The 13,459-nt window shown below is 47.7% G+C and overlaps 1 protein-coding gene across 1 annotated transcript; it reads right to left on the bottom strand.

Annotated features, from left to right (window-relative positions):
• Positions 1–6,731: 6,731 nt before the first annotated feature.
• Positions 6,732–11,146, bottom strand: LOC144600842 (solute carrier family 35 member G1-like). Its single transcript, XM_078412730.1, has 2 exons — positions 11,121–11,146; positions 6,732–8,171 (listed from the first exon to the last, which is right to left on the bottom strand). Exons 1-2 carry the CDS (start codon positions 11,144–11,146, stop codon positions 7,412–7,414), a joined length of 786 nt encoding a protein of 261 aa, XP_078268856.1. The 3' UTR covers positions 6,732–7,411.
• Positions 11,147–13,459: the final 2,313 nt, after the last annotated feature.

Below are 13,459 nucleotides of genomic sequence, written 5' to 3'. Positions count from 1 at the left end.
GCCTACCCACGTCAACTCTGTCCGTCCCTCTCAGAATTTTAAAAACCTCTATCAAGTCCCCCCTCAACCTTCTACGCTCCAAAGAATAAAGACCCAACCTGTTCAACCTCTCTCTGTAGCCTAAGTGCTGAAACCCAGGCAACATTCTAGTAAATCTCCTCTGTACCCTCTCCATTTTGTCGACATCCTTCCTATAATTTGGCGACCAGAACTGCACACCATACTCCAGATTCGGCCTCTAACCCCATTCGGTATCTAACCCCATTCTCCTGCCTTCTCCCCATAACCCCGACACATTATTTTACCCAGGGTGGTTTAGTTTAGTTTAGTTTAGTTTAGAGATACAGTGCGGAAACAGGCACTTCGGCCCACCGAGTCTACGCCGACCAGCGATCCCCGCACATTAACACCATCCCACACACACATTAGGGACAATTTATCTTTATACCAAGACAATTAACCCACAAACCTGTACGTCTTAGGGACTATGTCACCCCTCGCAAGGGACTGAATTTCATCCCTCACCTCCTCTGCTCACCTGCCTCTCCTTTCTACTGAAAGGGACGTAGAACCCTAAATATTCAGTTCCCAGTCCCGATCCTCCTGCAGCCATGTCTCTGTAATTCCCACAATGTCATATCTACCAATCTGTAACTGAGCCTCAAGCTCATCCACTTTACTTCTTATACTTCGTGCATTCATATATAATACTTTTAATCTATTTAATCCATCACTTCACCTTTCACATCAATTCCTATTTCACTTAGCCATACTCTCCTATCCCTTCATGAGCTTTCTGTCCTATTAATTCTGGGGTCTTTCTTAACTTTTCTAAAACTCTCTTGCCCTTTAACTCCATCCTTGTCTTTCCAATTTGTCTTCCCCCCCCCACCCACTATTCAGTTTAAACCCACCTGTGTAGCATAGCCTGCCAGAATGCTTGTCCCCCACCTGTTAAGGTGCAAACCGTCCCTTTTGTACAATCCACCGTTAGCCCAAAACAGATCCCAGTGGTCTAAGAAACTAAATCCCTGCCCCCTGCACCAGCCCATCAACCACACATTCAGATCCCGTATCTCCCTGTTCCTGCTCTCACCAGCACGAGGAACTGGAAGCAAACCGGAGATAACCACCCTGGAGGTCTTGCTTTTCAGCCTTCTTCCGAGCTCTCTAAAGTCACGTTGCAGAATCTCTTGCCTCTTTTTCCCAACATTGTTTGTGCCGACAATCACTACCACTTCTGGCTGCTCACCTTCACCCTTGAGGATGCTCTGCACTCGGTCCGTGACATCCTGGATCCTGGAGATGCAGAATCAGTATGGATAGAAATGAGGAATTGTAAGGGTAAAAAGAACCTAATGGGAGCTTGTATCTCCGGTCGCCTGCGGCCTAACATCGTGGAGCTGGCGGCCTTGCTTGAGAATGACTTTGAGCCCCACCGTGGGCCGTGGACTTACCATTGGAACCTGCGATCCCTTGCCTGGGATCGACGCTCCAACCGTGACCTGCGGATTTCACCACCGAGGAGCTCGCTGTCTCGGGTAGAGACCGATGTCGGGAAGCTCAAGTCACAGGAGGTTCGACCAGCGATGACCCGGGGTCGGCTCGCCCGGCGTGTGGGAGCTGAGATCCCCACAATGTGGGAGCTTGATCGCCCCGACGTGGAGGACTCGACCGCCAGCTACGGGAGCCAAGATCGTCCCGTCAACGGAAGGTTCGATGCCCACGACAGTGGGAGGACAAAGAAGGGAAGAGAATGAACTGTTTTTCACCTTCCATCACAGTGAGGAATGTGGAGGAGTCACTGTGGTGGATGTTCATGTTAAAATATATTTTGTGTGTCCAGTTGCTTTTTATTGGTATGACTGTACGGCAAATGAAATTCCTCGTATGTTGCAAAACATAGTTGGCTAATAAAGTATGATTATGAGTATGAGTGGGTAGAAGAAGTAGAATGATCGTTTAAACGGGGGGGAAGGGCATCAGGACCCAGTGGTGTCAGTGTTGAGGTCTCCTGTGGGAAGGGGGCAGCAGTAGGAGCCAGGAGAGTCAGTCCACGTGAACCATTGGGAGTGTGAAGGCCCCAAGCCTGGATCTCAGTTGAGTCGACAGCCGCCACCTGCTGGTGGGAGGGGTGAGGATCAGCGGAGTCAGAGGTCCAGCCAGCGGTCAGCCAGGTTAGGCAAGGACCTGCAGTCAGTGGCTCTGGTCTGAGGAAACTCTGAAGGTAGGCAGTGGCTAGAGTAGCCAGTGGCTATAGTAGCCAGTTATCCACATAGTGCCCTCCCCCAGGATGCCAATATCCATTTTCATAATACATAAGTGATAGGAGCAGAATTAGGCCATTCGGCCCATTAAGTCTACTCCGCCATTCAATCATGGCTGATCTATCTCTCCCTCCTAACCCCATTCTCCTGCCTTCTCCCCATAACCCCTGACACCCGTAATAATCAAGAATCTATCTACCTCTGCCTTAAAAATATCCATTGACTTGGCCTCCACAGCCTTCAGTGGCAATGAATTCCATCCTGCAATGATTCTAAAAGTACTGCTTTGGAACAGTTATCATCCTTGGTGCTAAATTTATGTCAGTTGCCTGACTGTGCAATGGTAGAGTCGCTGCCTTACAGCGCCGGAGACCCGGGTTCCATCCCGACTACGGGTGCTGTCTGTACGGAGTTTGTACGTTCTCCCTATGACCTGCGTGGGTTTTCTCCGAGACCTTCGGTTTCCTCCCAAACTCCAAAGACGTACAGGTTTGTGGGTGAATTGGCTTGGTATGAATGTAAAATTGTCCCTAGTGTGTGTAGGATAGTGTTAATGTGCGGGGATCGCTGGTCAGCAGGAACTCGGTGGGCCGAAGGGCCTGTTTCCGAGCTGTATCTCTAAACTAACTCACAGCAGGAAGTGCTGATGCTGCATCTCAACCCAATTAGTTCAAGTAGCTTATTTTATTTGCTCTGGTTTCCAACCTCTAAAGTGTTATTTGTCTCTACACCAGGAAGGGCATGGTCAACTATTTGATTACCTATAACTTGAAGCAAATGGGAATTAATTTTAAGTTCAGGTTTATTGTCACATGTATCGAGGTCGAGTAAAAATCTTTGTTTTGCTTCGTATCCAATCAAATCAGATTCTATATATAAATACAATCGAGTCAAACTCAAGTACAATAAAGTGTAAGATACAGAGTGCAGAGTAAAGTTCTCCATATTGTAGCGCATCAGTTTAGTTTAGTTTAGAGCTCCAGCGCGAAAATAGCCCCTTCGGCCCACCGGGTCCGCGCCAATCAGCGATCCCCGCACATTAACACTACCCTACACCCACTAGGGACAATTTTTACATTTTTACATTTGCCAAGCCAATTAACCTACAAACCTGTACGTCTTTGGAGGAAACCGAAGATCTCGGAGAAAACCCACGCAGGTCACGGGGAGAACGTATAAACTCCGTACAGACAGCACCCATAGTCGGGATTGAACCCGGGTCTCCGGCGCTGCATTCACTGTAAGGCAGCAACTCTACCACTGCGCCACCGTGCCGCACAACTCTGCAACTTCTTGCAGTCATTGTCAGAGCCGTTTCCTAACCAAGCTGTGATGCAACCCAACAGTATGCTTGCCAGTGTTTCACAGGATAGAGTTTCACAGAGCCAGGACACTGTGGGCCCGGTCAGTGGGGGCCCAGACAGTGCGGGCACGGGCAGTGTGGGCCAGGGCGGTGTGGGCCCGGACAGTGTGGGCCCGGACATTGTAGGTGTGGGGCGGACAGTGTGGGCCCGGGCAGTGTGGGCCCGGACAGTGTAGGCCCAGACAGTGTAGGCCCAGACAGTGTAGGCCCAGACAGTGTAGGCCCAGAGGCCCTGGCGCCGCCTAACGGAGGTTGCGTAGAAACCCACCTCACGACCTGGGCGGCTGCCATTGGTGGAGCGGGGATACGTGGCCGTTGGCTGGGTGAGGTCACGTGGGGCGCGGAGCGGTGACATCACCTTGTCCCTTATTTGGGAGTGAGATAGTTGGCAACCCCTAGGCATCATTGTAAGCAATGTTGTCACACAACGACTTAGCTAATAGACATCAGTTCCACTCAGTGCTTATTCAATCGAGACACTATTTGTTTATTTTGGAAGGACTATAACACAAACAAAAACAGTGGCAGAAGTAATTTAATGCAACATATACAGTTAGCGTGACAACAACTTTCTCACAACAAATTGGAAAAAGGCAAAAAAGACCACACAATACCAGTGTCTATAAACACTTTGAAACTTTGTACAGTTGCACTGAACAAAGAATTATCCTGTTCCGTACCATTTAAACTGCAGTTATTTTGCTATGGAGGGATTAAAGTAACCAGCAACATTACAATTTATTACAAAAAACCTTCCAGGATAGGCCAAACACTCTTTTACAATGTTAATCATACTTTAATAGGCAGGCCACAGCCCCTCTCTGATATTGCCCTTTCACCTCCTATTTGATAACAGATGATGAGTGTTTCTCGGCACTGGGCCTGTACTCGCTGGAGATTAGAATGAGGGGAGACCTCATTGAAACGTACAGAATAGTGAAAGGCTTGGATAGAGTGGATGTGGAGAGGATGTTTCCACTAGTGGGAGAGTCTAGGACTAGTGGTGAAAGCCTCAGAATTAAAGGACATTCTTTCAGGAAGGTGATGAGAAGGAATTTCTTCAGTCAGAGGGTGGTGAATCTGTGGAATTCTTTGCCACAGAAGGCTGTGGAGGCAAAGTCAGTGGATTTTTTTAAGGCGTAAATAGATTCTTGATTAGTACGGGTGACGGTGGTTTAGTTTAGAGATATAGCGCGGAAACAGGCTCTTCGGCCCACCGGGTCCGCCCCGATCAGTGAACCCCGCACACCAACATTATCCTACACCCACTAGGGACTATTTTTTTTTACATTTACCAAGTCAATTAACCTACAAACCTGTACGTCTTTGGAGTGTGGGAGGAAACCGAAGATCTCAGTGAAAACCCACGCAGGTCATGGGGAGAACGTACAAACTCCGTACAGACAGCACCCGTAGTTGGGATTGAACCCGGGTCTCCGGCGCTGCATTCGCTGTAAGGCAGCAACTCTACCGCCGTGCCACCTATGACTGCTCTGTGGTTACGGGGAGAAGGCAGGAGAATGGGGTTAGGAGGGAGAGATAGATCAATCAAGATTGAAGCGGACTTGATGGGCTGAATGGCCTAATTCTATTCCTATCACTTATGATCTATCTGATCTACCACAATGCCTGATGAAGTTTAGTACGCCATTCCTCGTAATCAATCATACACCCATTCTGGGCACTGATTGGAAACAGTGTGGAAGATCTCTGCATCTACACCATTGGTCATTGCTTTGGCAATTAGAATGTTGCCGGGTGATTATGCTTAACGAACAAGAAGGCCTCTATTGTGCCAACTAAATGTACATCAAATATATAACCATATTTTATCCTCAAGAAATCCAAAATCAAAATGTTACTTTCAAACGTTGAAATGAGAACATTCAAACATTTATCAAATATATTTTAATAAATACAATATAATTCATTGTTATTGCATAAATCACATACACGTCCCCTCTTGGTTGGGAGCACCAAGGTATGAACGACCTGCAACACACCAGTGTGCGTTTGGGAGAGGGCCGGGCTGGGTTTGCTGGTGGGCGTGGAGGTACTTCTGCTGGGTGAGAAGGGGGCGCGCCTGGGAGCGTCGACTGGACTCACCAAATTCTGTCAAAGAAGGAACTGCAGATGCTGGTTTGAACCGAAGATGGACACAAAAAAACTGGAATAACTCAGCGGGACAGACAGCATCTCTGGAGAGAAGGAATGGGTGACGTTTCGGGTCGAGCATTAGGATTAGGGTTAGGGTTGAAGAAGGGTCTCGACCTGAAACGTCACCCATTCCTTCTCTCCAGAGATGCTGCCTGGCCCACTGGGTTACTCCAGCTTTTAGTGACTGTCCTAAGTCATTGAGGTCAACTGGCGGCCCTCTCTCCAACGTCTCCTCCCACAACTGTCTCCGTGATCCTCTCTCCCACCCACTGCTTTTATTCATTTCCAACTTGCAAACCGTTCGAGTTGTGGACAGCTGACAGAATGTAACAGTGACGCAACCTGGGCAGGATCTGCTTCTGAACAGAAAAAGGCTCAAGTGCAGTTTGAGAAACCAAGTAAAGAGTCAGTCGTAAAGCTATCATGCGCAGTAAGCATGTGAGTGGCCATTTTCAGCAGGCCTCAACTGGATACAAGGCATGCCACCGCACATAAATGGAGCACTGTCATAACCTTGGGATACTCCAAAGTGCTTCATAGTAATTGTGTTACTTAAAGTCTAGTCTCTTACAGCAGAACGCCAAAAGGTCTGCAGTGCAGAAGTGAAAGGTAATTAATAAGGTCATTAATTTTTGATTTGTTGAGGAAAGGGTTGCCAACTGTCCTGTATTAGCCGGAAAATCCCGTATTTTGGGCTAAATTGGTTTGGACCTTATCCCATAATAGGCCCGGACGGCGCTGTAGGCCCGGACACTGTAGGCCCGGACACTGTATGCCTGAACACTGTAGGCCCGGACACTGTATGCCTGGACACTGTAGGCCAGGACACTGTAGGCCTGGACGCTGTAGGCCCGGACACAGTAGGCCCGGAAACTGTATGCCCGGACACTGTAGGCCCGGACACTGTATGCCTGGACACTGTAGGCCCGGACACTGTAGGCCCAGACATTGTAGGCCCGGACACTGTAGGCCCGGACACCGTTTGCCTGGACAATGTTGGCCCAGACACTGTACCCCGGGGGCCCCTGTAGTTCCGGACAGTGTAGGCCCGGGCACCGCCTAACGGAGGTTGCGTAGCAACCCGCATCCCAGCCCGGGAATTCGCCATTGGTGGAGCGGGAGCACGTGGCCGCCGGCTGGGTGACGTCACCTTGTCCCTTATTTGGGAGTAAGGAAGTTGGCAACCCGAGATGAAGAACAAATGTTGACCTGCACACAATGAGAATTTAACTGGATATCTTTGGAGTCCTATAAAACCTTTTGGGGTATTTTTATGTACCTGAGAGGTCAGTCAGGGTTCAGTTCATCGTCTCATTCACAAGGCACTCTCTCAATGCAAATAATTTTCTAAACATAGTATGTAGTGCAAAAATCTCACACACACTTATACAACTTTATGGCAAATAGATTTCACATGTAAGAAGTCCAAATTATAACAACATTCAAATATGCACTATTTAGATGATTGTTTTAATTGGTGCATTCTCCTGAGAAAATCTTGGTTTATCATTTTGAGTATTTAGTCAGTGTTCTGAAAAAAAAGGCCACTGAATAATAACTTGTTTCAAATTTTAGCCACGTTCCTGAGAAGATGCCTCTCATTTCCAAACAGAAAGGCCTTTGGTTAATTGGGATTTGTCTTTGGCTTTCTGGTGCTGGTGTACCACTTCTGAATAGCAACTCCACTGGTGCCAGAGACCACACATAGTGCCCCTCCTAAGCTCCACCAGGACGGAGTGATATTTAGGAACATGTATTGAAGTATAAAGGCCAGGACCACCTCTATTGTCTTCACCAGTACCACAGGCGCGGCCTTCTCGATCTGCAAGGCTTTGATGATAAAGGCCTGCCCTCCTATCCCCAGCAAGCTGATCAGGATCAGAAATGCTCGATCCATCCCGCAGAAGGGCAGGTTCCACTCGTGGATGACTGACACCGCGCCCACGCTGAGGATCGTGCCCACGATGGAGTAGTACCAAATGGAGAGGAAATAGTGGACGGACATCCCCATTTTGCGGATCACGACCAGGGTCATGGCTGAACAGATTGCAGTTCCAAAAGCAGCAGCCGTCCCCTTAATGTGATTCTTGTAGTCGCCTTCAAGTCCAGTGACCGGTGCGCCAAACAGAAACTGCGGCCTGGCGATGAGAACGACCCCGACCATAGTAAAAACGAAGAGGATGGGATCCAGCAGGGTGCATTTCTCCTTCAGAAAGATACATGCAAAGATGGAGACAAAGACCGTGTTAGTAGACATGATGACCGTGGCATCGGCCAAATGCATCTGTTGAATGGCGTAGAAGAGCAACATCATGGCTGTGGAACCCAGGGACCCTTGTAAGAAAATCAACACTCTCAGGCCCTTGGGTCCAAGAATGTCCACTCTGGGAACAAAACACATTGTTAAAGTATTAAAAACCTGATGCAGGCACGTGGGTCCCCCTGAGTGCATTTTCATATCCGTTTTCACACTCTTAAGTTACATAGTTTCTGCGATACTCAGGGCCAATTGTTTCCCGTTCATCTTCAGATGAAATCATAAAAGGTTTGGATGCACCCAAGAAAAAGATGAACTAATTTTTCAGCTTCAATGCCTGTGTACTAGACCAAAGATTGACACAAAAACCTGGAGTAACTCAGCGGGTCAGACAGCATCTCTGAAGAAAAGGAATAGGTGACATTTCAGGGTGGATACTGGCTCCATGGAAGGAAGCAGAGGGTGATGGTGGAAGGTTGCTTCTCGGACTGGAGGCCTGTGACTAGTGGTGTGCCTCAGGGTTCGGTGCTGGGCCCATTACTGTTTGTCATCTGCATCAATGATTTGGACGAGAACACACAGGGCAAGATTAGCAAGTTTGCTGATGATACAAAAGTGAGTTGTTTGGCAGACAGTGAGGATGGTTGTGAAAGATTGCAGCAGGATCTGGATCGATTGGCCAGGTGGGCTGAGGAATGGTTGATGGAATTTAATACAGAGAAGTTTGAGGTGTTGCATTCTGGGATGTCTAACAAGGGCAGGACCAACACAGTAAATGGTAGGCCTCTGGGTAGTGTAGAGCAGAGGGATCTAGGAATACAGGTGCATGGTTCCTTGAAGGACAAGTCACAGGTAAATAAGATGGTCATAAAGGCTTTGGGCACATTGGCCTTCATCAGAGTATTGAGTATAGAAGATGGAAGGCCATGTTGCAATTGTATAAGATGTTGGTGAGACTGCATTTAGAATATCGTGTTCAGTTCTGGGCACCATGTTACAGGAGAGATATTGTCAAGCTTGAAAAGGTTCAGAGAAGATTTACGAGGATGTTGCCAGGACTAGAGGGTGTGAGCTATAGGGAGAGGTTGAGTAGGCTGGGTCTCTATTCCTTGGAGTGCAGGAGGATGAAGGGAGATCTTATAGAGGTGTATAAAGTCATGAGAGGAATAGATTGGTTAGATGCACAGAGTCTCTTGACCAGAGTAGGGGAATCGAGGACCAGAGGACATAGGCTCTAGTTGAAGGGTAAAAGATTTAATAGGAATCAGAGGGGCACCTTTTATCACACAAAGGGTGGTGGGTGTATGGAACAAGCTGTCAGAGGAGGTAGTTGAGGCTGGGACTATCTGAATGTTTAAGAAACAGTTAGACAGGTACATGGGTAGACAGGTTTGGAGGGATATGGACCAAGCGCAGGCAAGTGGGACTAGTGTAGCTGGGACATTTTGGCCGGTATGGGCAAGTTGGGCCAAAGGGCCTGTTGCCACACTGTATCACTCTATGACTCTACCTATGGCTCTATGCTGTCTGACCTGCTAAGTTACTCCAGCTTTTTGTGTCATTCATACATTTTTGCAGACACATGAACAAATGTTCTCATATCCCAACTCGACACGTTTCAGAATTATTCAAAGTGGTTTGGCCATCTCAGTTCAAAGTTCTTTTCCCCTATTTCCCTGGGACAATACCCATTTCATAAACGTGAGAGGGGCAAAGTTTAAAGTGGATGTGTGAGGCAAGTGTTTGTACACAGAGGGTGGTGGGAGGCCGGATGCTGGGGGTGGTGGTAGAGACACGTATGATAGTGCTATTTCAAAGGCTTTTGGAAAGGCACATTGACATGCAAGGAATGGGGGGGGATATGGATAAAGGAAACAAAGAGTTTGTCTTGGAGAAAGCACCTCATATTTCGCTTGGACAGCTTACATGTAGCCCAGCGGTATGAACATTGACCTCCAACTTTAGATCGTTCCTCTGTCCCTCTCTTCCCCTTCCCAGTTCTCCCACTGTCTTCCTGTCTCCACTTATATCCAATCTTTGTCCCGCCCCCTCCCCTAACATCAGTCTGAAGAAGGGTCTCGACCCGAAACGTCACCCATTCCTTCTCTCCTGAGATGCTGCCTGACCTGCTGAGTTACTCCAGCATTTTGTGATACCTTCTCCTTGGAATTACGTTCAGTACAGACATTGTGTGCTGAAGGACACAATGTTCCTATGATGTACAATTCTATTCACAAAATGCTGGAGTAACTCTGTACAATTCTATGGTCGATAAATGATAAGTTAAAAAGTGTAACAGGAGTAGGTTATTTCACACGTATATACACACACAAACACACAGACACACCAAACTTCTTTTTTCTCCCTGGTTTATCATATTATTTACAGTGCACTATGTTTACATGTTCTGTTGTGCTGCACCAAGTAAGAATGTCATTGTTCTATCTGGGTCACATGACAATAAAACACTCTTGACTTTTTTATTGCCATTGAATGGTAGTTTATTCTCCCAATCACCTTCAGCGACCTTTGGTCCCACATCATTTTATAATCTCAACCAATGAAATTATTAATTGAACGATTGATCCCTGATTTCTGTAGCTATAATTGCAGTACTTCTTAGAAACAATAAAACATAGACAATAGGTGCAGGAGGAGGCCATTTGGCCCTTCGAGCCAACACTGCCATTCATTGTGATCATGGCTGATTATCCACAATCAGTAACCCGTGCCTGCCTTCTCCCCATATCCCTTGATTCCACTAGCCCCTAGAGCTCTATCTAACTCTCGTTTTAATTGATCCAGTGAATTGGCCTCCACTGCCTTCTGGGGCAGAGAATTCCACAAATTCACAACTCTCTGGGTGAAAAAGTTTCTTCTCACCTCAGTTTTAAATGGCCTCCCCTTTATTCTTAGACTGTGGCCCCTGGTTCTGAACTCCCCCAAACACTCAAATTGCATGTGTGCTCCATTTCATCCACATCCTCTCCAATACATCCACATCTTTCCTAGTGTGGTGACCAAACTACACCAAATACTCTCGACATGGCTTACGCAAACTCTTATAAAGTTGTACCTGACTTCCACGCTCTCATATTCCATGCCCCTGCGCGAGATTGTAAGGGTAAAAAGACCCTAATGGGAGTTTGTATCTCCGGTCGCCTGCGGCCTAACATCGTGGAGCTGGCGGCCTTGCTTGAGAATGACTTTGAGCCCCACCGTGGGCCGTGGACTTACCATTGGAACCTGCGATCCCTTGCCTGGGATCGACGCTCCAACCGTGACCTGCGGATTTCACCACCGAGGAGCTCGCAGTCTCGGGTAGAGACCGATGTCGGGAAGCTCAAGTCACAGGAGGTTCGATCAGCCCTGACCCGGGGTCGGCTCGCCCGGCGTTTGGGAGCTGAGATCCCCACAATGTGGGAGCTTGATCGCCCCGACGTGGAGGACTCGACCGCCAGCTACGGGAGCCAAGATCATTCCGTCAACGGAAAGTTCGATGCCCACGACAGCGGGAGGACAAAGAAGGGAAGAGAATGAACTGTTTTTCACCTTCCATCACAGTGAGGAATGTGGAGGAGTCACTGTGGTGGATGTTCATGTTAAAATGTATTTTGTGTGTCCAGTTGCTTTTTATTGGTATGACTGTACGGCAAATGAAATTCCTCGTATGTTGCAAAACATAGTTGGCTAATAAAGTATGATTATGAGTATGAGTGGGTAGAAGAAGTAGAATGATCGTTTAAACGGGGGGGAAGGGCATCAGGACCCAGTGGTGTCAGTGTTGAGGTCTCCTGTGGGAAGGGGGCAGCAGTAGGAGCCAGGAGAGTCAGTCCACGTGAACCATTGGGAGTGTGAAGGCCCCTAGCCTGGATCTCAGTTGAGTCAACAGCCGCCACCTGCTGGTGGGAGGGGTGATGATCAGCGGAGTCAGAGGTCCAGCCAGCGGTCAGCCAGGTTAGGCAAGGACATGCAGTCAGTGGCTCTGGTCTGAGGAAACTCTGAAGGAAGGCAGTGGCTAGAGTAGACAGTGGCTATAGTAGCCAGTTATCCACATAGTGCCCTCTCCCTGGATGCCAATATCCATTTTCATAATTCATAAGTGATAGGAGCAGAATTAGGCCATTAGGCCCATCAAGTCTACTCTGCCATTCAATCATGGCTGATCTATCTCTCCCTCCTAACCCCATTCTCCTGCCTTCTCCCCATAACCCCTGACACCCGTAATAATCAAGAATCTATCTACCTGTGCCTTAAAAATATACGTTGACTTAGCCTCCACAGCCTTATGTGGCAATGAATTCCTCCTGCAATGATTCTAAAAGTTGCCTGACTGTGCAATGGTAGAGTCGCTGCCTTACAGCGCCGGAGACCCGGGTTCCATCCCGACTACGGGTGCTGTCTGTACGGAGTTTGTACGTTCTCCCTATGACTTGCGTGGGTTTTCTCCGAGACCTTCGGTTTCCTCCCAAACTCCAAAGACGTACAGGTTTGTGGGTGAATAGGCTTGGTATGAAAGTAAAATTGTCCCTAGTGTGTGTAGGATAGTGTTAATGCGCGGGGATCGCTGGTCAGCAGGAACTCGGTGGGCCGAAGGGCCTGTTTCCGTGCTGTATCTCTAAACTAACTCACAGCAGGAAGTGCTGATGCTGCATCTCAACCCAATTAGATCAAGTAGCTTATTTTATTTGCTCTGGTTTCCAACCTCTAAAGTGTTATTTGTCTCTACACCAGGAAGGGCATGGTCAACTATTTGATTACCTAAAACTTGAAGCAAATGGGAATTAATTTTAAGTTCAGGTTTATTGTCACATATATCGAGGTAGAGTGAAAATCTTTGTTTTGCTTCGTATCCAATCAAATCAGATTCTATATATAAATACAATCGAGTCAAACTCAAGTACAATAGATAAAGTGCAAGATACAGAGTGCAGAATATAGTTCTCCATATTGTAGCGCATTAGTTTAGTTTAGTTTAGAGCTACAGAGCGAAAACAGGCCCTTCGGCCCACCGGGTCCGCGCCATTCAGCGATCCCCGCACATTAACACTATCCCACACCCACTAGGGACAATTTTTACATTTACCAAGCCAATTAACCTACAAACCTGTACGTCTTTGGAGTTTGGGAGGAAACCGAAGATCTCGGAGAAAACCCACGCAGGTCACGAGGAAAACGTACAAACTCCGTACAGACAGCACCCGTAGTCGGGATTGAACCCGGGTCTCCGGCGCTGCATTCACTGTAAGGTAGCAACTCTACCGCTGTGCCACCGTGCCGACAAACTCTGCAACTTCATGCAGTCATTGGCAGAGCCTTTTCCTAACCAAACTGTGATGCAACCCAACAGTATGCTTTCCAGTGTTTCCCAGAAGGATAGAGTTTCTGCTGCATGACACATTTGGTATACAGAAC

This window comes from Rhinoraja longicauda, chromosome 16 (genome assembly GCF_053455715.1).
Source record: "Rhinoraja longicauda isolate Sanriku21f chromosome 16, sRhiLon1.1, whole genome shotgun sequence".
Taxonomy (NCBI): Eukaryota; Metazoa; Chordata; class Chondrichthyes; order Rajiformes; family Arhynchobatidae; genus Rhinoraja; species Rhinoraja longicauda.
The sequence above is the reverse complement of the archived record's forward strand: the minus strand, read 5'-3'. Positions and strand labels throughout refer to the sequence as shown.

What these genes read in the sequence shown, in the direction of transcription:
- LOC144600842 (XM_078412730.1), bottom strand. Translation starts at nt 11,146, where the DNA reads ATGGAATATGAGAGCGTGGAAGTCAG. An exon ending in TATGAGAGCGTGGAAGTCAG is followed by an intron (nt 8,172 to 11,120) that starts GTACAACTTTAT and finishes TTTTGTTCCCAG; the next exon opens with AGTGGACATTCTTGGACCCA.